Source organism: Chrysochloris asiatica, unplaced genomic scaffold, assembly GCF_000296735.1.
Source record: "Chrysochloris asiatica unplaced genomic scaffold, ChrAsi1.0 scaffold00305, whole genome shotgun sequence".
Taxonomy (NCBI): Eukaryota; Metazoa; Chordata; class Mammalia; order Afrosoricida; family Chrysochloridae; genus Chrysochloris; species Chrysochloris asiatica.
The window spans coordinates 1,072,913-1,097,874 of record NW_006408823.1 but is presented as its reverse complement, the minus strand read 5'-3'; the positions used below and the strand labels follow the sequence as shown (position 1 = coordinate 1,097,874).

General features: G+C 57.5%; 3 protein-coding genes across 3 annotated transcripts in view; 2 read left to right on the top strand and 1 right to left on the bottom strand.

Moving 5' to 3' along the window:
- Nucleotides 1-4,167, top strand: part of PAM16 (presequence translocase-associated motor 16 homolog (S. cerevisiae)) — an 11,732-nt gene extending 7,565 nt beyond the window's left edge. Inside the window, exons 2-5 of the mRNA XM_006874906.1 lie at nt 2,287-2,388; nt 3,429-3,565; nt 3,711-3,776; nt 4,081-4,167. Coding sequence (XP_006874968.1) covers nt 2,287-2,388; nt 3,429-3,565; nt 3,711-3,776; nt 4,081-4,167 — 392 coding nt within the window. The remainder of the gene's footprint in view (nt 1-2,286; nt 2,389-3,428; nt 3,566-3,710; nt 3,777-4,080) is intronic.
- A 1,777-nt stretch (nt 4,168-5,944) lies between these two features.
- On the bottom strand, nt 5,945-9,814 carry GLIS2 (GLIS family zinc finger 2). Its single transcript, XM_006874879.1, has 6 exons — nt 9,619-9,814; nt 8,387-8,559; nt 8,103-8,279; nt 7,894-8,027; nt 7,676-7,794; nt 5,945-6,748 (listed from the first exon to the last, which is right to left on the bottom strand). Exons 1-6 carry the CDS (start codon nt 9,788-9,790, stop codon nt 5,952-5,954), a joined length of 1,572 nt encoding a protein of 523 aa, XP_006874941.1. The 5' UTR covers nt 9,791-9,814; the 3' UTR covers nt 5,945-5,951.
- A 2,457-nt stretch (nt 9,815-12,271) lies between these two features.
- On the top strand, nt 12,272-24,318 carry LOC102840048 (proline-rich protein 2-like). The gene is made up of 6 exons (XM_006874905.1): nt 12,272-12,559; nt 16,357-16,435; nt 16,869-16,972; nt 21,918-22,033; nt 23,560-23,926; nt 24,109-24,318. Exons 1-6 carry the CDS (start codon nt 12,272-12,274, stop codon nt 24,316-24,318), a joined length of 1,164 nt encoding a protein of 387 aa, XP_006874967.1.
- Nucleotides 24,319-24,962: the final 644 nt, after the last annotated feature.

The window sequence follows — 24,962 nt, the reverse complement described above, 5'->3', positions numbered from 1 at the left end:
CCTGCTTAGTCGGGTATTCTGTGTTGTTGTTGGCGGAGATCCTTTACTGCACGTCCACCCAATCCACCATCTTGTTTGTTCTCTACCCTGGCATCTCTTGTGGCCAGCTGGGGCAGCAGCTGAAACTGGAGGCCAGCCCAGTCTTCCGCGAGGGGCACAGCTCCTGAGAGCCGCTATAGCAAGGCCACCATGCCACTTTGGTTTGAAGCCTGTAGGAGGCACTCAGAGCATCTCTGATAGCAGCCGGGTTTCCACACTCTTACCTAGGTACCTCCCCAGCTTAGGCAGAAGTGAACCGGGCAGTGTGATGAAGTTCTTCAGGAAAGGAAGGGGGCTCTGAGACCTGAAGGGCAGTGGCTAATGGTGTAGGGGACTCTAGGCCTGTTAGCCTCTCTGCTGCCCAGGTGGGACTACCTGTCAGCATGTGCTTCCCTCGTTTCTCTATACCTGCGGACCAGCTAGAGGCAGCCCTGTCCTCGGGAGGGGGTTTCAGCTGAGCTTTACTCTCAGGTGTGAAATGCAAGTCCCCTTCCATGATGGTTTCCCCTCATGGCCCGTAATCACAACCCACCTGACAAGAAGAGCTGTTAAGGGGCCCACTAGTTCCTTGGAGGCAAAACTAGGTAGCCCCTGCTGGCTGGGGTCTCCCTCCCTCTAGCTCCTAGGGTCGGGGGCAAGGTGGGCAGCCTGGGAACACCACAGCTCTCACTGAAGCTTTGGGTTCCTGCCCCAGGCACCTGTCGAGTGTCAGGGTCATTTGGCTCCTCCAGGCCTCGTTGCCCTGAGTTTGTCAGGGTTAATGGTCTGGTCAGTAGGATGCGTTTTGCACACAGCTGCTGGGACACTCTGCTGACCAAGAGGCAGAAAAGTTCAAAGAAGAGAAGCCACTCGGTTGTGCCCCACATGAGTTCTAGTCACTGAGGGTGAGCATGTTTCCCAGCATCCTTTGCGCGCCTTGTTTACAGTGCTTCACAGACCAGTGATGGCTTTTCCATGAGCCGTGTGCAGGCTGTTTTCCACAGCATGGACGACATGGTTTCCCATGTGGGCCAACTTTCTAGCCCCTGTTCCCACTGCTTCCTCAGCTCCCTGTTAAGCCTGGCCCACCCAGCTCTGGCTGCCCCAGGGTGGCCCTCACACTTTGTTCCCTCTTGGTCTGGTTCACCCCAGTCCCTCTGCCTAGAACTCCCTAAAATTCCCATCCTGGCCCCTCTTGCTGTTCCAAACCCAGCCCAGTAGAAACCCTATTTCCCAGTACCTCCTCTCATCTGGTGGTCACCTCTTGATTGTGTATACCTGCACTCATTAAGAAGTGTGAAACCAGCTCACAGACAGGCAGCTTTCATCAGCTGTGAGTTCTAAGGGCAGGCGCTGTGTTCTGTGTGTCATACTACACGTGCCAGGCACAGTGCACAGGACAAGCTCAACAAGTGTCGGAATGAAAGAATACATGGATGTATGAATTGACCCAGAGGTGCCTGATTTACTCAAAAAACGTCACAGCCATTTGAGAACCCTGTGGCATCCAGTTCCGTTCTGACACATTGAACCAACAGTAGCTGGTTTAAGGTGGTTTTGGTCCCTAATCATTTGGATCTTTATGTATTAGTCTGAATTCTCTCCTGTTAAGTGCAGTTGAGTTGGTTCTGACTCAGCAACCCTAAATAGGGTTTCCAAGGAGTGGCTGGTGAATTTGAACTGTTGACCTTGTTGTTCAAACCAACAAGTGCCACACCAGGCCCCTCCTAGGGGTTCTCTAACTCCTCGGATAGACAGTATTTAGTAACTCTTTGTATTGAATGAAATGGACTCAAAACCATCTAATTTTAAGGTCCCCCTGGGTGGCACAGATGGCTTGTGCTCGTCTGGTAACATCAAGGTTGGCAGTTGGAACCCTGTCTGTCAATCTGCTCTTGTAAGGATGTCAGCGAAGCCAGGAAACTCTCTGGGGACTCTTCCGATGTGTAGTGAGGTCTCCACCAACCACCACAGCAAAACTGGAGGGTTCGCATTGCTGCCCGTCTGTGAGATGAGCCGAGAAGCAGGCAGAGCGAGCACAGTAGTGGCGGATCTGGGGCGCTCCAATGATCTCTGTCCCCTGCATGCCATTTGGTTCAGCTCCTCTCTGCTCTCCTGAGGGCTTTGGGGAGACTTGGCTGCCTCTGGGCTTTAGTCTGCCTATGTCTATGCCTCATCAGCACCTTGAAACACCCAGAGCCGAGTGCTGGGGAGGGCAGCCACTGGGTCTGCAGAGCCCCTCCCCTCCCTCTGGTCTGCTCACCACAGGCCTGCTTTGCCCACAGGCCAAGTACCTGGCCCAGATCATCGTGATGAGCATGCAGGTGGTGGGCAGGGCCTTTGCCCGGGCCCTGCGGCAGGAATTTGCAGGTGAGCTCGGGCCCTGCTTTCCTGAGTTATCGTTGACAGGAACTCCTGAGGTGGGACATGTTGGGAGTGGGTTTGGGGGGTGAGAGGGTGGTCCTTCTAGGGCACTGTCCTACAGTGGGAAAGTGCTGACTTTGTGAAATTCCTTTATTAAAATTCCTCATCCTACCAAGTCAAAACAAGCACTCAGGGCAGGGCTTAGAGTCTCTGGGTAGCAGAGAGAGTAAGTGCTCGACTAGCCGGAAGGCGTGGTTCAAACCCTCCCACAGTTGCCTTGGAAGACAGTCCTGGTGATCTGCTTCTGAAAGATCACAGCCTTGAAAATGCAAACGAGCAGGTCTGCTGTGCACACGTGGGGGTGCCACTCCACAGTCATTACCAACAAAAGCAGGTGTTGGCAAACTGTTGGCTGTTTTGTAAATAAAGTTTTATTGGAACACAGCCATGCCTGCCTGCTTACATATTGTCTTGCTACTTTTGTGTCAGCGTTTAAGAATTGTGACCAAGAAGGTTTGACCTTCAGAATCTAAGTTTGCTCAGTAACCCTTTAAATAGTAAGAAAAAGGGTACAGGTCTTGATTCTTGGGTCATTTGGAGTAATCGGTTCCTGAGCAGCCTGCTGTGGTGGCAGCGTGGGTTAGGGGGGGACAGCCATCTGGCAGAGCTATTATTACCCATGCCCACAGCTCCCGTCTGCCCCTGCCCAATTTACTGTGCCCTACCCCCAAGCCAAGGAGAGGGAGAGCCCAAAGAGACAGGGTCACCCGTGGTCTAGTTTGGGGACCAGATGCTAGTTGGATGGCCAGCCCTAATCCTACAGAGAGCCTTCTGTGACCTCAGTACACTCCTCCTCTGCTCTCTGCAAAAAGCCACTCCTTGGAAACCTTCTCCAGAGTCGCTGAATCCAAACCAACTCGCCAGCACTTAGAAGAGAAAGGACACCTGCTCACCTCTGTCCCTGGGCGTCTCTTATGGCACCTGGCAGGAGTGAAGTGCCCAGCTCCGAGGTCACCAGGACTGACCGCTCACCCTGTGTCCCACAGCCAGCAAGGCAGCTGCTGATGCCCGAGGTCGTGCCGGCCACCAGTCAGCTGCTGCCTCCAACCTCTCTGGTCTCAGCCTACAGGAGGCTCAGCAGATTCTCAACATTTCCAAGCTGAACCCTGAGGACATCCAGAAGGTGAGGCGGTGGCTGCTGACTAGCTGGGTTGCGGGAGTTACAGGAAGCTTGGAGGGGGCTGCTGCCAAGCCTCTCACCACCCTGGGAGGGGTCAAGCCCTGTAAGCTAACCAGGACCACTCACCACTGTCTCCTATCCTCTGTAGAACTATGAACACTTGTTCAAGGTGAATGACAAATCTGTGGGTGGTTCCTTCTACCTGCAGTCCAAGGTGAGTGGCATGAAGCCTGGAGCTGGCAGGGGGGACGGTGTGCTTGGTCAGCCCTATCTCTAATGCCCCAAACCCAGGGGTCATCCCACATGACGCTCTTGGTGGCCTCAGTCCTGGAGAGAGGATGCTGGCCTTGCAGGCCACCCTCACCTGGACCATGAAAACGGGCATCTGTGGTGTTCAGTCCTTGCCAACAACAGGAGACCTGTCTACTGCTCTCAGGGGACTCTGTGCCCAGGACAGAGGACAGATGTGGAAGGCACACATCCTGCCTCAGTGTGTGACACCCATCTCTCCCCCACAGGTGGTCCGAGCAAAGGAGCGTCTTGATGAGGAACTCAAAATTCAAGCCCAGGAGGAGAGAGAGAGAGATCAAGCCCCCAGGACGTGACTGCCGCTCTCCCTGCTGCCCCCCTTGTTTATAGCTCAGTAATAAATGTCATTTCCACTGTCTTGTGCACACATCCAGTTCCTGAGGCCAGGTCATTCCTCCTGCCAGCAGCAGGAGCATCTAGCTGGGTCTGGAATCTGGCAGAGTGCCGCTTCGTGCACCAGGTGAAGTGTGGCTGGTCCCTGTGTTGAACAAGCACCCCAGACGGGTGTGGGTGGCAGCACAGGTAAGCACAGCCTCTGCAACTCGCTTTTATTGTTTCTTTATAAACTTCCTCTCACCTGGAGGAATATAGTGTTATAGTCATTAGCTTATCTTTTTTGTTTTTGTTTTTTCTTAAAACTCTATGCTAACAGCAACTGAGCCAAGAGGAGGAAAACCATAAGCTACAATAGAAAGGCACTTAGAACCTGTTAAATACTGATATCCTGGAATGTGCAACCACAGACAAGACAACAAGCACAGACGTACAGCCTGCTCTTCCACCAGTCACATGCTGCCTGACCCACCCCAGCCAGCACAAGGGTCTGGGAAGGGACCCCGAAAAGGGAGACCAGCTCCCTTCAACACTGGCAGGGGCGGGGGTCCTTGGCCAATCAGGGTGACCCCTCTGGGACAGAAGGGCAGTCTGGGAAGGGATGAGGCCAGCAGAGTGCCTCTGGGGAATGCTGCCGGGCACCCTACACTGAGTGGAGGAGGTAAAGGGTTAGTCTGCCTTGAGAGGGGGTCAGGAATAGGAGAGGGCATAAACTGGCTCCTCCAAGAATGGCAGTTACCTGGTTCAGCTTTAGCTGTGGAGCATAGGGTTCTGGTTTTGCGGAATTAGGGCCCTCTGAGCCAACATCAACCTGGGGAGCTAGGCCACACTGCTGGACCCAAGGGGACCAGGGACCTCAGTGCCCAGCCACCAGATGGCTCTCACCCTCCCCTCTGATGTGGAACCCTAAAAAGAGCCGGTGCCTCAGCCTGGGGTCTGTCAGCCACCCACCCATAAGGTGGCCCTGCTGAGCAGCATAGGCCCCAGGGTCTCTGGGAGACTGCCCCTCTCCTTCCCTGAGCAAGGACTGGCCTACCACCACCATTCTGGCCCCTCTGCCCTCCCTATCCAATGCCCCCAGACCCACTTGCCACTCTCTCAGGGTTCCCTGAGGCAGAGAGGGAGGCTCAGAGGTGAGGACAGTTGTCTAATCCTTGGCTGTGTCCAGGAAGGGGGAGGGTGGCATGGGGCAGTGGAACGAGCAGGCCTCCCATCTCATCCAGAGCAGGAGGCACCTTGTCATGGGGTGAGCAGGGACAGGTGGCTTCTCTGTGGCTTTACCTGGGCCTGCGTCTGTTTGGCCTTCCCTCTGGAGGGTGGGTCAGCGAGAAAGGGGGTTCCTGGAGCCCTAGGGGCAGGGTTGTCTGAAGCTAAGGAGTAGGCAGAGCGTCTGCTTCTCAGGGCTCATGGTCACAGTTCATGATTGGGGTGGGACAGGTGTCACCCCCCATCCTCACCCTCACTGGCTACCAGTGCTGAGCAGGTGGAACGGGCGGGCATAGGAATGGGAAACACTGTGGGGGCAGGGGTGCTGCCTCAACACTCCAGAGCCCAGATCTCTGGACAGCAGGTCCAATGTCTCCGTGGGGAGCTGGCAGTGACCTAGCACCGTCCCGCAGCCCAGCAAGTCTGGGGCTGGTCTGTTCAGGGCCACAGGCAGGCAGTCCGTGTGGGTGGGTGGGAGGACATTATTGCTATTTCGCAGAAAGAGTTTCCGTTCGTCATGATGGGCCAGGAACTGGGTGGTTCAGTTCACCACAGCTGGCTTGAGTAACACTGAACCGGGGGGAATGACCACCCAGCCTGGAGCCATCGCCTCTGGGCTGCTGGCTGCCGAACTTACACCAGTGGACAGGTCTAGCACAGTGCCTGGCAGCAGGGATGGCCCACTGGGACAGGGCCTGGAGCGGCCACTTTCAGTCCTCTCCAGGGGTGTCTTGCGGCCTTCCAAGCCCAGGGCCCTGGTAGGCCCTGAGCCCCGTCCCTTCTCTCCCTCCACCTTGCTCCCAGAGGAGGCAGCCAGGAGGGAGACCACAGGCAGACCCAGTCCAGCGGCCCCAAAGGGCGAGGGCAGTAGCGGGTTCTTTGCCAGGTTAAGTGGCAGGACGGGGCCTGGCAGCCCAGGGCCCAGGCCAGTGGCATTCCCCCCACCCCCGCCATTGCCACAGGCGAGTGCGCTGAGGTCAAGGGGGCCAGGGGCCAGGGGCAAGGGCAGGCCAGGCAGGCCGGGGCCTCCGAAAAGGGCAGCAGGGTTGGGGATAATAATCTGGGCCCCACTGACATAGGGGCTGCCGTCAGGGCCGGGCAGTGGGGGCTTGGGTGGGCGCAATGGCAGAAGCTCTTGTTGCTCATGGGACACGAAGTGACCGTGAGCTTTGATGTGCTTCCGCAGCGAGCTGGGGTCCGTGTAGCGCTTGTGGCAGCCAGGCATCTTGCAGTAGTAGGGCTTGTCCACATAGTGGGTGCGTGTGTGCTTGAAGCGGTCACTGGAGTTGGAGTAGCGCTTGTTGCAGCCTTCGTAGGGGCAGACGTAGGGCTTCTCACCTGTGGGGCAGGCCAGAGTACTGAGGGGGTCAGTCACGCATGTCCACCCCAGCTCTGCTGGGAACACGGGTTTGAGACAGCCGACACTGCCAGGCCCCGGACTGCCCTGAGAGTCGGCTCTGACTCAACACATTGGTTCAAGAGGATCAGCTACTGTGCTGGCTGGGAGCGGAGCCTCCAGAAGTAACTGATGTGAATGGCGCTGTGCTCTGCTTACAGCACTTATCCCCGATTTCAGAGACTGTTTTCATCAGATCACTTCTGACTTTTGGCAGCCCCATGGTTTTCAGAACACAGCTAGTTCCCAAAGGCTTCAGTAAATGTAATCTCTGAGACCACCATCACCAGGACTTTGTTCCAAGGCTAGCCTGTCACTTAGCAGTAATCATCTGCACTACCCAGAATGCACTAACCATCTGCGCTACCCAGAGACTTCTTGTTTTTACGACTGCAGGTGGACTGGATAAAAACTTGTATTACAATAGTCTCACCTATTTTACTTCTGGAGTCCTAGTGTGACGCTCTCCTTAGAAACCCTATTCAGGATCACTATGATTTGAAGCGGACTCGATGGCATTGAAAACCAGTTGTTCTTACTGCTTTTTCCATGATTAGCAAATTGCAAGCTAATGCCTGCAACCTGTTTCTCTAGGCCAGCGGTGGCCCTACTATGTGCTGGGGTACAACGAGTGTTGAAGCAGACATTCTAAAAGGGCTGACAGCGCCCTGAGATACACAGCTTCACAAGGCAGAGCACCAGTAAGGAAGAAGTTGCTAAGTCTCAATGCGCACAGTTGGGGTCCCACCCACTGAAAGGCTTTCCCCAAGGAGATGGTCTTCAGACCCCCGGGCTGCCTCTCTTATCCCTCTGAGCGCGCATGCTCCTTGGATGAGCTCCTCAGACCCTGCCCTGGCTGCACACCTCACCTGTATGTGATCGGTTGTGGATCTTCAGATTCTCCAGGCGCGAGAAGCTCTTGTTACAGGTGGGGCAGCGATGTGGCTTCTCGTTGGTGTGCGTGCGGATGTGGATCAGCATCTTGTACCTGCTCCAGGTGGGGCACAGGCAGAGGAGTGCTGTCAGCTCCACGAATGCCCGAGTCCTGCCCAACTCCTCCCCAAAGCCCTGCAGCAGCCTCCCTCACCTGGCGTTGAAACCCCGGCCATGGCGGGCACACCCCTCCCAGTGGCAGCAATACCCAGCATCCTTCTCGGGCTTGACGTGGTAGTCATTGACGTGATCCACCAAGTCTTGAAGAAGGTCGAACAGCTGGTTGCACTGTGAAATGAGGAGGGTTTGAGCCCGTGGAGTTCTACCTTCCTGACTACACATCCGTCTCTTGGTTCCACTTACCTTGGCCCAGCGACACACCAGCTGTTTGGGCAAGGGCAGCTCAGGTGAGAGGCACTTGTCCTTGGGGGTGGTGAGAAAGGAGGAAGCGGGCAGGTGCAGGGCCCCCCCGGAGCCCAGGGGCAGGAAGAACTGGAAGGAGCTGGGCAGACTGTCCAGATAGCGCAGTGGTTGGAAGTCCTGGGGCAGGAGGATGTGGGGCAGACAGACTGTTCAGTGCCCCTCTGCTCAGCAAGCCTGCTGCCACGCCGCCACCCTCACTCTCCAAACCCTCATCCTCTCCTTACCGGGGCGCTGGGCACTGGAGGCAGGTCCCCACTGCCCTGGCGCTCAGGGGACAGAGAGCTGCTGCCATTGGGGGAGTCCAACCCAGATGGTGGTGACAAGCTAAGGTCCACAAGAGGGGCTGCCGAAAAGCGTCCATCTAGCTTCTCGGGGAACTTAGGGTTCAGCAGGAAGCCTAAAGGAGAGGCACAAAGTTAGGGGTGCTAGAGCTGGGAGCCCCACCCACCACACCATCCCAGACCACATGGGCTTTCAGGTGTATGAGGTCAGCCTGTGAATGGGAAGAGCCCATTTTCAGACAAGGATGATCAGGTTCAGAGACTAGCTCCACATCATCCCTTTCCAGGCTGCCTCTTGCCTCGGTGTTCCCTTCTGCAAAACCCACTCCTTGGACCAAATGCTTCTAAGAGTATTGTAGCTCTAACATGTGATAAGTCTGATTTTTAGGGTCCACATGGAGGCAGAACAGAAGAGGTGAGCACCACACCAAATCTGAGCCCGAAGCAGCCTCTAGGGTGTTCTCTCTCACAGGACTCGGCTTCTCTCCTTCACTAGCTGACCGACAGTCACACAGCTTTAAAGCCCTACTAGTAGCTGTGATCATGGGGTCTTTGCTTACTGCTCCTGGATCCTCTCCCTTGGACTTCCTACACCCTTCATGGAAACAGTGCTGTCGAGCCCATTCAAACTCAGGTCCACCCTAGAGGGCAGAATAGAACTGCCTCGTAGCATTCCCAAGGCCATAAATCTCTACGGAAGCAGACTGCCAAATTTTTCCCCAGCAGAGTGTGCCTGATGGGTTTGAATCACAGAACTCTCCGTCAGCAGCCATGAGCTTAACCACGGCTCCACCAGGGTTCTTTACACGTCTCACCAAAAATCTACACCAAACCTGCTGTCACTTGACTCACAGTAGGGTTTCCAAGACAAAATCTTTGAGAGCAGACATTCTGATCTTTCTCCTGAGGAGTGGCTGGTGCTTCTGAACCACCAACCTTGTGGTTATCGGGCCCAATGCCAAACACACCTCACCAGACCCTCCAAATTCTGGCAGGGCCTCTTTGTGGATCCCGTCTCTACTGCACAAGCTTCGTGAATTTGGCAAGCCAGCTGCCACCTTCCAGGGAGTCATCACCTCCAATTAGAAACCGTTGTGAGGGTTAAAGGATGGTGGAGTGCTGAGGGGCTGCTGCGGACGGACGGCTAAGGCCCCACATTCATCAGGGTGCAGTACCTGAGGGTGGGGAGCCTGGGGAACCCGGAGTAGGGCTGCCGTCCACCAGGCCCAGGTCCCTGTGCAGAGCACGGTGCCGGACCACACCCATGCTCCTCTCCCTCTTCTCTCTTGCCACCCGGAGCTTGGTGATACTCAGCTTCAGATCGAGCGGCTCGTCCAAGGAGTGCATGGTGGTGGGGAACTGGGGTTGGAGGCAGCAGCAGCAGGCAGGAACCTGGAGGGAGAGCAGAAGCGGCACTGTCCCGCTGTAACCGCTGACCCCTCCTCAGGCTGTACCCATTAAAGCCTTGGAAGCCAAGTAGTGAGAAGGTGCTGGGGCAACATGAACCCATCCCCCAGGCAGAGAGCCCCTCTGAGCAGCCCTGACCTCAGGCGGTATGGACAGAGCCACCCACCCCGACCAGTCCCATATCCACTGCCATGAGTCTGTTCTAAGCTCCCAGTCTCCATCCTGCCACGAACGTGAATTCTAGAGAAACTGCCTAGAAAGGCAGTTGAAGGCCAGCTCTTCTCCCTGACACTAGCCAGGCAAATTCAGTGGTCATTTTCAACCAAAGGGAAACAAAGCCCCACTTGAGCGAGACCACCCCAAGTCAGGTGGAGGAGTAAAGTCTTTCTTCCCACTGTGGCGGGGCCCTGTAATTAAGCAGGGTGGACACTTGTCCTGGATGACAAGTGTGACTTTTCCTGAGGAACAGAGGCTGAAAGCTTGTCCCAGGGATCCACTGCAGCCCGGGCTGTTGAGCCCTCCTCCTAGGTGAGACGGGGAGGAGAGGTTGCCACAGGGCCTGGGATACCACCAGGGGGCAGCTGAGGGCTATAGTCCAGCCAGGTCAGTAGGAGTTGGAAGTGAACCGCTCTGATGGTTATTAGGAAAATGTTTCTATTTTGCCCATGAAATGGGCACAAGCCATCTGGAGCTCTCCCTCACCAGTCCCGAGTCTCTTCTCCTAGCCAAGCCCCCATAGCAACTTTATTGGCTCTACTCCTGACTGGGTACCCAGCCCATTCCATCCTAACCTCAGATAAGCTCTACCACATGACAGGCAGCAACTTGGGGTTCTCTGCCCAGGCAACACACCCCGAGACTCCACCAGCAAATGGCTAACACCGGGGGCCAAGCACAAGTGATTTCCAGGATTGTGCTATCCACACAGGTGTCCTAGCTGTTAACCCAGCTACAAAACTCAGCGATGTGAGGGGGGCTAAGACCAGACTGTCATCCCCCCTTTCTCCCTCTGGAGTCCAGGTCAGCAGGTGAGGGATGAATTTGGTTCCCCACGTCCTCCAGCTGGGCAGGGAGCTGCCATCCCCTCTGCCTAGCACCTCTCCCCACCCCCAGTTATCTCTGTCTGTCTGTGTGTCTGCCTGTCCCTCCACCTGTTTATTTTTAGACGTTGGCCCACCTCCCTGACGCTCCACTGTGCTGGGAGCCTGTGAGGGGAGGAAGGAAGTAAATATTTATGCTGATTAAGAATTCAGGAGCCAGGAAGGGCTGGTGGCTTGGTCCTGAGGCTGGCCCAGGGCCACAGGCGTCCCCCACAGCCCTGACCTTCCGGAGAAAGGGACCACAGGGTCGAGAAGGTTTGGGAAGTGGGGATTCAGACTGCCCTGTGATCACCCCTTGTCAGGGCACCACCGTGCTCCTCCCTGGGGGCTAGGAGGAATCTCTGGGCTCTGCGTGACCTTGTTCTTCAGACAAGCAGAGGATACTGCCTCCACTAGGGCTAGAGAGAGCCCCAGAAGGCACCCTTTCTCCCAGGGTGGGGCCCTGGGCACAGCGCCCAAGGCGGACAGGGGGACTCAGCCTCCAGCGCTCTATCCCCAGGGACCCCACCCCCACTTCCTGCCACTTGGTTCGGTCCAAGGAGACGGGTTCTTTCTAAGGGGAGCCAGAGGCCAGCAGAGGCTCTGCCTCACCCCTCCTGGGAAAAGAGGAAGAAGCTGCCCTCAAAGACAGAGCTCCCAGCATCCCCACTCCAAAGGGAGAGACCTCCCGTGACCCCATTTCTACTTTAACCCTGGCCAACCTCAAAGCCTCCCCACCCCACCCCACCCCCGCCTTCTACCCCCACCCCACCTCCGGCAGGCAGCAGCCAGTTCTGGGCTGACGACTCCGCTCTTTGTTCCCGGGCTGGGTGGAGGGGGAAGGCGAAAGCCAGGTCCCCGCACTCCTACAAACCTTGCCCAATCTTTTGGAGCCCAGAGGGGGCGGGGCCCCGACTGAAACCCTGGGCTGGGACACCGTGGGGACCTCCTGAAATCAGCCAGGAAATCACCTCTAGTAAAAGTCCCAACAATCAGTGGAGTAAACAACTTGTGCCCCGATTTAAGGGAAGGCGAGTGATGCTCAGGTGAAGTGGGCATCCCAGTCGGGTGAATGCCAACTACAGACTCCTAGCTGCAGACCAGTTTTTCAATCATGCTGCCATGTTCCCGCAGGGCCGGTCTCCTCTGAGCCTGGTTGAGTGCCTCAGTTTCCCGGCTGGTTAAATAGTAGCTTACTAAACTAATGCCCTACTGGGCGAGAGTGGCTGTGTAGCTAAGCACGAAGGGCCCCATCTATCTGTAATGCCTGGCATGGGGGCGGCCACGAGGCGCTGAACGCGACGTGACGTGACGCCCCACCCACGGGAGGCCCCGCGCCGCGATGACCACCCGCCCAGCGCGGCTTCTCCAGTTGCAAAAGGAACCAATTAGCGCGGAGCGCGCGGGAGGAAGCGGCGGCGACCACCGGGACCACCGGGGCAGCGCCCGGCCCTCCCCCACCCCGGGGCGGGGGTCACCCGGCGGGTGGGCTGGACTATCCCCTCAGGGACCGCCCCCCACCCCCCGCCAGCCTAATCCAGACAATGGCTGCTATTATGCGCGCCAGCGGCCCCGGCAGACGGCCCCCAGCTGCAGCGCCTCGCGGTACCGCCCCGCCCCCCCACGCCAGGTAGGGCCAGCGAGCCAACCCTGGGGGTGGGAGCGCGGGGAGGAGCCACCCCGGGGACAGGCGACTCCGAGCGGGGGCGGAGCCTGCCCAGACTGGAGGGCACCGACCCGGGACAGTGTGGGAAACAGTCCCGGAGAGGCGGACTCCTGGCTCTGAAAAGTAGGGCTGTGGTCATCACACGGCGAAATACAGACCACGAATGAATTTACCGAACCCTCAAACGCCCCAAAATCTGAACCCCAAAACAAAAAACCAAGCCCATTGCCATCTATTCCGACTCAGCGACCTTGTAGGGTGGAGAAACACTTCTTCCACAGATTTCCAAGGCTGCACATTTTCACAGAAGCACAAGGCTTTGTCGTTCTGGATGGGCTCAAACTGTCCACGTTTCATTAGCAGACGTGTAATTAACCGCTGCGCCACCAGGACTCCTCTATGGTAAACGTTAGTGTTATTATGTGCCGTGGAATCGGTTCCGACTCATAGCGACCCTGCATAGGGTTTCCGAGGCTGTAAATCTTTACGGGAGCAGAAAGCCTCATCTTTCTCCTTCAGAACTAGTAGTTTCGAACTGCTGACCCTGAGGTTAGCAGCCTGATTCATAACCATTACACTACCAGAGCTCCTTGGTAAATGTTATTAAGTGCCAATCAGCTTCCACTCACAGACACTGTATAGGATATCCACAGAACACATGGTAGGTTTGAACCTCCAACTTCTCCATTAGCGATCCAGTGCTTATCCTACAGAGCCACACCAGGACCCTTCTGTGGTAAATTTTGTAAAGTGCCTCCAGTCGGTTTCAACTCATAGTGACCCTGTATAAGATTTCCAAGGAACGACTGGATACTGTTATTTGTCCAGGTCTCGCAGCGGGTTAAGCGCTAGCTCACTGACTAAAAGCTCTGGGGGAGGAACCTGTCCCTCTGCAGCAATTTGCTTCTGTAAAGATTTACAGCCTTGGAAACCCTATGGGGCAGTTCTATTATGTTCTCTAGGGTGACTACCAACCCAGACACAGCAGCGAATTTTTGCTTTGTTCATGTTGTACAAATGGGAAACTGAGGCTTGAGGTCACGCTGCTAATGGTAGCCTGAGGCAGCTGGAATCTGGCCTCCCAATGAAGGCCCTCCTCCTCAGCTGGGCTGGCTAGAAGCCTGGATGGGTGTATGGGTGTGTGTGTGTGTGTGTGTGTGCGCGCCTGTGTGTAAGGTGGGGGGCAGCTAGCTGGAGCACACCTACTCTGGAGAGTCATTTGAGGTCTCTTTAGCAAAAGCAGGGAGATGGCAGGGCCTTCTGGGCAGCCTGAGGTGAGGTGAGTGACCCAAAGTGCATCAACCTGTGGTCAAGATATCCCTTATTCCTGGCACACTCCTCAAACTGCCTCTTTTTTTAGCTGTGGTCTACCCAGCGTAGGACCTGGGACCAGGACACAATTCTCAAAAATTCATGTGGTCTTTATGATCTCACACAGAAAGAGAAAGGTGTCCCCAGCAACACACACACACCCATCAGCTCAGGCCTGTGATTTGGTGACTGGCTTTATAGATGGAGACGCCGAGGGTAGAAGGGCGGTGACCACCTCAGGGTACAAATGGCTGTCAAGGCCCAAGACTGGGGGCCTTGGGATATGAACCAACTTCTGACAGTGCAACATGCTAAGTGGCCCTCACTGAGGGAGGTGCTGTTTCACCCCCAATTTACAGCTGGGAAAACTGAGGCTCATGGGTATTAAGTGACTTGTGGGTAGCAAAGCCAAGTTTCCAGCCCCAGAGTCCACAGTGTAGGGTGGTGTTGTTAAGTGCTGTCAAGCCAGTTCCAACTCATAACAACCCTGTGTAGGGTTTCCAAGCTGGTGGCTTTGACCTCTGACCTTGGGATTAGCAGTCCAGTACTTATTCTACTGAGTCCTGGTGTGGCGTTCTGGGTTAATACGCTAGACTGCAAAGTTGGTTTGAACTGCAGGGTCAGTGGTTCAAGCTCACCAGCCGCTCCTCAGAAACCCTATACAAGGTTGCTTTGGGTCAGAACTGGCTTGACAACATTGAACAACTCATTCTGCAGTGCCCTACCAAGAATCCCTCATGGGTGGGGATAGTGTTCTTAAGTGTCATCAAGTCAGTTCCAACTCATAGGGATCCTGTATAGGTTATCCAAGGAGTGGATAGTGGGTTTGAACCACCAACCTTGTGGCTAGCAGTACAGTGCTTATCCAACAGCACCACACCAAGACTCCTAGTTGTGGGTTGTATAGGTTATTTTTGTTGTTAAGTGCCGTCTAGTCAATCCTGATCCATAGCGACCCTGTATAAGGTTTCCAAGAAGCAGCTGGTGAGCTTAAACCTCCCGACCTTGTGGTTCACACTGACTTTGCAGTCCAGGGCATTAACCCACAGCTCCTGGGTATGCATGGAGACAGGCAGAGGAGCTTCCCGGGGGTATTACAGGGCCTAGGAAGGGCAGCATCAAACAGTGGGTGGGCACTGGAGAGGCTGGGTGGGGGTGTCGCCAGAGGTTTGGAGAGCTGAGGGTAGATACTGCCAAAGCAAACGGTCCCACAGCCCCACATTCCTGGGAAGAGGCTGCCACACCCAGCTTGGGCCTAGAGCTCCACCGTCCTCAGCAGAAGGGGGGCTAAGGCCTGCAGGGGGCCCCCAGACAGACCTCATCCTCTCCTCTCAGGGCCCCACTTCCTGACCAGACAAGAGAGTACAACTCAGATCAGCCTGGCTGTGCTGCCTGTGTGGCCCAGCAAGTCACCTCCGCTGAGCCTCATCTTCCTCATCTCTAAAATGGGACTGATGACCTTAGTAAGAGAACTCTCCTTGGGGTGTTTTCAGAACCTCAACTGTACAATAAGCACTAGATTTCAAACCACAAAGTTAGCAGTTCCAGTCTACTAGCCAATCCAAGGGCGAATGACAGACTGCGCCTGCAGAGAGTTACAGCCTTGGACCGCCCCCCTATACAAGGGTCACTGAGAATCAGAACCGACTCAATGGCACTTAACAACAATTCATGACTTCAAAGTTTCCAGCAGTATGAGTGAGATAGGCTACAAAAGTTTGTGGAACTCTTTCAGTTCCTTACAATTCAATTCCATTTTTCCATGAACTTTTTGAAGCCCCCTCCTAATATTCAGCACCTGGAACAGTGCCTGAGTAGGAAAGAAAGTTTCCCAGGTCAGTCCAGGTGCAGAGGAGTAAGGATAGTGGAACACGGGGCTGACCCTCCCCTCTAGACCCACAGCCCCTCCAGTCTTGCTCTGAGTTGCGAAGCTAGAACTTTACCTACCCTGCCTGGCACGTTTGAGACCCTAGACAAGTCTGCATAGTGGCCACAACCAACCTGACCCACCATCCAAAGCCCAGCTTCATCAGACACCAAGCACCCGAGGTTCCACAAGGACTGGGCTTTCCAGAGGTTGGGCCCAGGGGATCCAAAGAAAGGGGTCAGGGCAGGTAACACTCTTCCTGGGATAGTCGGGATTCCAGTTTCCCTGGAACCGCCAGGGCCCAACCTCCTGAAAGCCCTCTCTCTGCAGCCCAATCCTTCTAGGGCCTCAGATGCTCAAGGAGCCCTGGTATTACAGTGGTTAAAGCATTCAGATGCTAACCAGAAGGTCCACAGTTCAAGCCCACCAGCCTCTCTGATGGAGACTGATGAGATGTCCAGATTTACGGCCTCAGCCACCATCTGGGATACCTGCACTCTGTTCTCATAGGGTTGCTAAGAGTTGGAACTGGCTTGAGAAGCAGTGGGTTTGGTTTTGGTTTTGAGAACTTCTCCCTCAGCAGACCTACCGTCCCTATCCCGAGATGGGCACTCAGCCCCCCTGGGAGGGCCCGGGGGAGCCTGGGAGCAGCTCTGGAGGAGGTACACTATGTTGTCTGTAGTTTGGTACCCAGACAGCATGGTGCCAATCTTGGGTCAGCCCTGGCTGTAGGCCTCAGGTGGGGGGCAGGGGATGCCCACCTCTGAGCTTACAATTCCTCATCGGCTTCCCAGCTCATTGATGGGTGTGGGGGCTTGGGGGTGTCCATAGAGTGGGCTTTGGCACAGTGTCTGGCACAGAGGTTGAGTCAGCAACTGGCAGCCCAGAGGTCTGCTGTCCCCAGCCCCTGGCTGCAAGGTCACCCAGATAGTTGGAGGCACAGCTGATGCCGGAAAGGAAGGTGGGAAGGCTGACTCCCCAGCCCCTCCCCAGCTTCCCAGTGTTGCCTCCCCTCTACTTCCTTCCCCCGGGGCCAGTTGAGTGATCCAGGATCAGGAACCACTCACACATGTGTGCATGCCCGTCTGGCTGCAGGGCCAGCCTGGCACATGGCCCTGCCTCGGCCCGATGGCTACGGCCCCCGTTGTGGCCCCCACCCCCTGCCGCCTGCCTGCCTGCCCGCAGCCACCTTTGCACAAGTATGTCTGGTATTTTCCTGTCTGCCCAGCTTGGGGGGGGGGGCGGTGTGGGGCCCTAAGCACTGCCTGCACCTGGGCCTCAGCCAGAGGGGAGTCCGCCAAGCAGCCCCCTGAGCTTGCCCGCCCACCCGGCAGGGAGGGAAGGGAAGGGAAGGGCTGGGCCCAGGCTGCCTAAATCTCTGGGAGGGGCCAGCACTGAGGGAGCCAGATGGGAGACACACGCCCAGTAAGGCCATGCAGAGGCGGCCCAGGTCCTGCCAGGGTGGGCAAGCAGGCCTGGGCACTCAGCCAGCAAAGGCATCAGCCTGTGCCCCAAAGGACAGGCCCCCACAGATCCAAGACATCCAGGGATATGCATACACATCACACCTGGACACAAACCCCTGAACACAAGCAGGGCAGGTAACCGGGTCCCAGCACCAGGACCCAGAACAATGGAATGCTCAGCTTATTGCAGGAAGGGGGGAGGCGATAGTTTGAAGCCCACTCTGCAAAGGACAGGGAGCACAGCTCCACTGACCCGGGTCCAGGCACCCGGCCCAGTATGGCCAGCACCTACCAGCTGGGGGCGGGACCTGGACTTTGGTCTTTCTGGCCTCATCTCCAGATCCAATCACTCATTTATTCATTCCAACACCAGGCCCTCCTCCCGGCTCTGGGGCCCACAGATGAACAGGGCAGACCCCAACACTCCAAGGGACCCAAACCCCGCTGAAGAAACAATGTTAGGGAGACGCCTCTTTTGCTAAGTGTTTGGGGACAGAGCTGGGATAGCCACATGGGATGAGATCTTCTGGTCAGGAAGAGCAGCAAGTCCAAAAAAATGTATCCTTCCAACTCTTGTGAGTGAGTAACTGTGGTCCCCATTTTCCAGATGGGGAAACTGAGGCTCTGAGCAGCTTAGAAGCCTGGTAAAGTCACAGAGGATTCACCTCGTCTTCCAGACTCCAACCCTAGGCGGTGAAATGATTATCGGGCTCAGCTGCTAAAGGGAAGGATGGAGGTTCGAATCACTGAAAACCTTACAAGACACAGTTCTACTCTGAGACACGTGGGGTAACATGCATTAGAATCAACTTGACTGTGACTGGTTATACCAGACCCCAGGCCCAGATTGGCAGAGGCCTGGAGGTACAGCCCCACCTGACCCACAGAGAGCTTGCCTGTTCTTCAGCAGAGGATGAGAGGGCCAAGAGAGAGGCTGGACCAGGGCATGGAGAGCACTGGCAAGCTATAGAATGCTTCATACAGAAGACAGTGCCACCTGCCTTTCCAGTCCAGAACTTCCGAGCCCCAAGCTCGGCCTTTCAACACCTTTTTCTCAGGATCCCCTGCCTTCTACAAACCTGATACTCACCTCTCAGACACCAGCTCCCACTCCTTTCCTGCCCCTCCTCCAGTAAACCATCTCAGATTCACCCTCCCCAGGCCTCAGTCTCTTTCAGCTGCACCCAGCTATTCATTCTTCCAGATGCCTGGCAGCCCCCACTCAGTACAAATCTTGCCTCAGTCCCACAGTGCTGAGGGCAGGACCCCTAACTCAGTGCAGCCCCATGCTTCCGGTCACACCTTGCCCTGGGCCCATGTCCTCACTAATGCTACCAACTCCTGAGCATGCCCTGGGTGCCTGGCCTTGTGCACAGAGCAGCAGTACATGGACACAGGGCAGGGTCTGAGCCCACTCAGAGAGGAACAGGCCTCACTGAGCCCATTTCCAAAGGCTTCCAACCCTGAATCCATTCTCTCCACCGGAGAAATTATCATCATTGAGGTCTAGGGGCAAGGCTACGTGCCCAAACCAGGTCCACCGGTCTGTTTCTCTATCCATGAAAGGAGGTAGTGGCCTGGGAAATAGGACAGAGCTGGAGCTGAACCCCTTCCCTTCTCTATCTTCACTCTTGCCTTTCAATTTCCCCAACCAGCTTGTGACCAGTGAGTGAATGATGAAGAGACATATGAACCCACGTGTGTGCCCATCACCCAAATGAGACACACTGGTATGGAAGGGCTTGCCCAAGGTCAAGGCGAGAGGCAAGCTGGTTCCCTGACCCCCATGCATGCTGCCTTCTCCCAGTCACAGATCTGGAGGAAGGAAGGGCAGTGTGCAGTGATGCCCAACACCACAGCTGCTTTTCCTGCCTCATTGAGCCCTGGCACGGAGCCTCACAGTGGTGGGACAAGACCAAGCCCAAGAGAACTCTGACTACCCTACAAGAAATGGGGGCAGCACGAAAGCCCACCCAATGTTCTTTTCCTTCCACACGGAAACACCCACTGGGTGGGGCCCTGCCAGGCTAGCCCAGGCCTGCTCCAAGCCCTTGGGGCCCAGGGTCCACAAGACCAAACAGAATCATCACTAGATGTCCTGGGTGAGGGTTGGGCAGGTAGGCAGCCAGCCAGCAGCAATGGGGGGGGGGGGGTACTTTAGAACTGGGAGAACAAGGGGCTGACCAATAGCCTTCAGAGTGGGAGGGACATCACACCTAGGAAGGCACTCAGCCTGGAGCTGTGGGGGTCTGGATGAGGGGAGGTGACCCAGGGGACACCAGACTCACACAGGCTGGACCTTGCCAACCAGACCCAGGCGGACGGTGGACGGTGTATGAGAGGGGAGCTTCTTCTAGATCCAACTCTCCCCACGTCAGACCCTAGCAGTGATGGGAGGCCAGTGGAGCTGGCAGGCCTCTCAGGGAGTAGATTAGACAGCCCCCAAACCCCAAGTGAACTTAGACCATGCTCCCAGAGTTTCAGTTTGCCTCTCAGCTCCCAGGGCCTCTATTCCCAAGGTCACAGTGGGTGCATTTTTCTAGTGGTGGAGACCCTAGCTGGACACAGGGACACTTCCTGGAGGTTCCCAGTGAGGACTGACTCAGGCGGCCAGCAGGCGGACAGTCTCCTGAGGTTAGGACTGGAGGAGGGGTTTGGGACTGAGTCCCCTCCCCTGGCAGCCATCTGCCAAGGCAGCAATTCCTGTGTAGACACCATGGCACACACTCAAACGCTGGTCCCTTCCTGTGGCTAGGCCTACCTGGGCGGCAGAAGAGACACAAAGAGCAGGAGAAAGCCAGAGCCAGTGGCCCCTATCCTCACACATGTCCAGCCCCCACTAGGGGGGCATTGGGAACAAAGGGAACTCCTTTCCCCCACCTCTGTGCTCTCTAGACCCTGTCTAGTCTGGTCACCCAGAACCCTTCATCCCATTTTGGGGGGACAGAGGGAGAACAAGCTTGGTAGCCCCAGGATGCCCTGCGTCATCAGGGCCTCCCCAGGAAACTCAGGGGAAGCACAGGTTGGACCACAGGGATGAGAGGGGCCTTTACTCTACCCAGGCGGGGCCTTCAGGGGTTCCCCCAGGGACCGGCTGTGTGGGAGGCTGCTGGAGACATCTGACTCCTTCAGCCTGGGAGGGGTCCCAGGGTTCCAGAAGGAAATGGGGAGGAAGGCTGGGGCAAGGGCCTACCAGCCTCAGCCCACAGCAGGACTCCCCTCCCCCGAGAAAGTGGGCTGAGATGGTGGGGGATGGGCCAGTAGCTCCAGGCAGGTGTACCCAGCATGGTAGAGCCCCGGACCACCTATCCACAGTCAGCCCAGATCCCCCTGAGCCTCAGTTTCCTCCTTTGTCAACCAGAAGTTTATAATCTAGCTCTCAAGGTCACTGTGGCAACCCCAGGTGACAGGTGATGGGGTGAATGTCTGCATGGTTGGCTGGGCCTTTGGAAGACATTTGTGTTGACTAGATTGTTTCAAGGGGTTGTTAGGAGACGGACCCCATCTCCCTGACTAATCTCACTCCCCTCCCCGCCCACCTCCCACCTATCTGGAGACCCCAGGCTGCTGTTGCCATTACATGTAGACAGCAAGGCTCAGAGGTGGCCTCAGAAGAGAAACCAGTTTGCTCCAAGTGGGACCCCACCATAACCTCCTACAAAAGTCCTTCCCTGTCCCCAGGATCAAAGCACTGTCCCATTTTGATAGTGGCTCATCAACCAGCACTAGTCCCCCCAGCCCCCCACCACACCTAAATTCGTGCTCCCCAGCGTGATGCTGAGGCAGTCACCGCAGAAGCCAAATGTATCCCCAGGGCCCTGCCAGGCCTGTGGTCCCCACACCCAGGCCTGGCAACAGGCCGAGGCAGGAATGGGATCATTACCCCATCTGCCCTGCATTCCCAGGAGCATAGCTCCAGCGTGTCTCTGGGGAGGAGGAGGGCATTGCAGACCTCAGGAAGAGATCCAGAAGGTTCTGGCTGAACCCAGAGCCCTCTCCCTGACGGGATATTTCCCATAAGAATGGTGCTTATGGGGATGAAGGGAGCATCACCCAATCACCCGCTGGCATCAGTCATCTGTTGTGAAAAGTAAAGTGGAAATAATCATCCTGAAGAGATTAAAGGGGCCCCGGGGAGATTGTTCCATTCCACTCAGCTGAGGAACTCTGGTGTCCTGGGTTCGAATCTTGGCCACACCACTAACTCCCAGGACTCCTTAGGCTAGACCCTTCCTCTTTCCAGACCTCTAAATTCCGAGGCTCAGTGCCCACCCCTGGAATCTGAACTCCCCACTTCAGTGAGGAGTTTCCTGGGCCTTCCCTGAGGTCCAAGAACCTTGAGGGGCCTCAAAGCCAGAGAAGGCCAAAGCCATGGTCTCCCCATTTCCCCATTAGTATCCACCTCTGCCTCTCAGGCCCCCACGGGCCCCACCCTAAATACCTCCCAAAGAGCTCAACTGCAGCCCCCTCCCCCCCGCCCCAACATCTGGTCCCCCCCCCCACCAAGCCGCAGCTGTCGTCTCCCTCCCTTACCCTGGGATGGCCCCAAACTCTGCCCAGCACGGACCTCCTCCCTCTTTGCCCAAGTGGGAAATTTGGATTCCAGGCGAGTCTTGGTGGACGGAAATGCACATGGGAAAATCGTCGGGAAAACACATTCTTCCTTCTTTCGTCTCAGGCAGCTCCAGCTCAGACCCTTCGAGGATTAGGTGGCAAAAAGCCACTCCCACTGCCCCTGGCCAAGGCCATGCTGGGGGAGGAGGGTGGAGGGGAGAGGGGCCTTAACACAGTGGGGTGAAGAGGGTCCAGGCCTCTCTCCAGACCCAGAGGAGGGGCCCTGGTGACCTTTGTCTCTTGCAGGCCAGGTCACTAGGCCCTGCACTGCTCACCCAGATGGGGATCCCAGGCAGGAGAAGAAATGATCAACGCTACTGCGGCTACCCACTTTGCAGCTGAGTATTTTAGAAGCAACAATAGCTTTGGAGGAACACGGTTCCCAAAACTGCTGAAAGTGAGATTTTTTGGATCATCAGGGCACCCTTTATTTCTACTGGCTCCACCCAGGGATGATGGAGTTGGCTTTCTGTTGGACTTACCGCCCTCCCCTTCCACCTCTCCAGTCACCCAGACTTCTCAGGAAGCCCACTTTGTCTGAACCCTTGGTTTTAGGAGTGAGGAAACTGAGGCTTCAGCCCAAGGACCCCTGGGAGTTGGTGCAGACAAGATTCAAACCCAGAACATCAAATTCCTAGGCCAGGGGCTTTTCCCACTTACCCTCTAAACTGTGGTTCGGCTCCGGTAAATCCCCTAACTCCACTGTCCCCAAAAGTAGTAGCACTGTCTGGAAATGGGGTGACTCACTGTCTGGGTTTCCGGGGCACCCCCTCCCCATCAGTGAGAGAGGGACTGGCAAGTGTCCCTGCATAGAGAGCCAGGAGCAGAAAGAGGCCCCCCAGGGGGCCTGGGCCAGGGTCACTCAGGGGACGAAGAGCTCAGCTGGAGAGATTGAACACTGAAGGTCAAAGGTTACAGACGGGGAAGGGTGGGCAGGCAGGGGGGTCAGAGGGTCAGCGCTAATGGCAGCTCCGGAAAGGAGGGGGAGGGGAAAGGGCTAAGAAAAACAGGGTTACTTCCAAGGGATCCCCAAGCTCCCACACAGCGCCCCAAGCCCCTGGTACCATTTCCTACTTAGCTGGCCACAAACAGAGCCAAGTGGAGGGCGGGGTGGAGGGTGGAGGTTGTGAAATGGGCTGGAGACTGGAGCTCAGCAGGGTGCCCAGGGAGGGATTCAGGGAGGGACCCCCCAGGTGCAGCCCCTCCTCCAGAGTAAGGCAGGGCCAGCCTGGGCTCAGAGGGAAAAGGAAGGAGGAGGGCCAGAGGGGAAAAGGCTCCCAGGTCACCTGGGAGGGAGGGATGTGGGGGCTGGGCTGGAACAGCTGTGGCACTGTGACACCAGGAGCAGGATTGGGAGGGGTGGGTGGGGTGGGGTGGGCAGACTAAGCCCGCGGTGAGGAGACCCCCCAAGCAGGAGCGTCTCCCATCTTCTGGGCTGTCATCCCCAGCTGCCCGCTAAGCCCCACCTCCCTTCAGGATGCCAGGACCAGGCATGTGGGAGCCTACTAGCCAGGATGTATCCTCCCAGGACCACAGCTCAGGCCCTACCAGGGACTCAGCCGGAGAACCACGGCAGCCCAGGCCTTTGGCTAGGGCCCACTGGCCTGGCTGCCCCCACGGTGTCAAGCGCTCCTTCCAGAGCCAAGATCCTGACCGTGATGGCTGGGGGCCCAGGGCTCCTCCCAGCATCCCTTCCCGCTTCCCAGGCCCCAGGGCAGGGCAGGCAGCTCCTGCAACCATCACTGTCCAGCCACCGGCTGGCTGGCCAGGCAGGCCCTCTTGGACAGGCGGCACGCTGCCCTGCTGTGGCCCGAGAGCCCGGCTGGGCAGGGCAGTGCGCCAAGGCCTCCAGGTGCCAGCCTGGATTTCAGCCCCATCCCAGGGGGCCGGCGGGGAAACAGGGCACAAGCAGCCATCGGCTTCCCTCGGGATGCACCTGCCTCGCCCCCTCCCCCGCCACCTCCAGACCTTTACACCAAGGCAGATCTGGATATCCCTGCCCTCCTTGCTCTGCCAGATAGATCCTCGCTCTCTCCCACCCAGCTAGGAGAGCAGAACAGAAGTGTTGGCCCGGTGTCCTAAGGGCTGCGCCCCTGGAAAGCGGGGGTTTGCCACGGGCAGCAGAGGAGAGACTTTCCGGGACAAGGGAGGAGACACCTTTCAATGCCCTTCCTCCAAACAGCCCCGGCGCGGCCGCAGGGACAACCGTGGGGAGGGGCGACTGAGTGGCAGCTGTAAGACAACTTCGTGCCCAGGCTCCGATGCCCTCCAGCGAGCGGGGCGGCCCCGCACACCAAAGCGCGCCCCCACTGCGGCCGCCTAACTTCCCCGCCGAAGTTTGCGCCCGCCCCGGGCCAGGCCGTGACTCCGGCCCGACCTCCGGACGGCGGGAGGGAGGAAGGGAGGAGAAAAGCGGAGAGCCGGAGGGCCGGGGCCGGGTAGCAGGCGAGGGAGGGAACGCGTGAGCCAGCGAGCAGCAGCAAGCGAGCGACGCGGGGCCTCGGCGAGGGCTCACAATGGCCCGGGGCGCGGCGAGGCGGGGACAGGCGACCCTCCAGTCCGCAGCCCCCGCGCGCCCCCCCCCGCTCGGTTCCCGTCCCCACGGCGCGACGCCCGGGGGCTTCCTACCTCGGCGGCGGGGACGGCTCCGGGCTCCGGCGGTCGGGGGGCTGCGGGGGCACAGCGGGGGAGGGGGCCGGGCCGGGCGGGGGCCGGGGCACGAGGCTTACGGGGCGCGGGCTCCCCTGGCACGGCCGCCCGGCGCCCGGCCGCTCCGCCACATCTGCAGCTCGGGCAGGGAAGGTGGCCGCGGCGGCCCGGCCGTGCGGGGATGTCTTAGGAGGGAGGGAGCAGGCAGGAGGGAGGTGGCGGGGGAGGGACCGGCGGCCGCGGAGGAGGAGGAGGAGGGGCGCGGGGGACGGCCTCCCTCCCTTGCTCCCTCCCTCTACTCCAACCCCTCTCGCCGCCGCGGCCCCAGGCCCCGGGCGCCAGCTGCCAGGCGGGGCGTGCGCATCGGGGGAGGGGGCGGCCCAAGCCCGCGTGGAGCAGGGGGAGGGGCGCAGGGGCAGGCGGTGCAGCCGCTGGGAGCCGGCCCCGGAGGGAGGGAGCG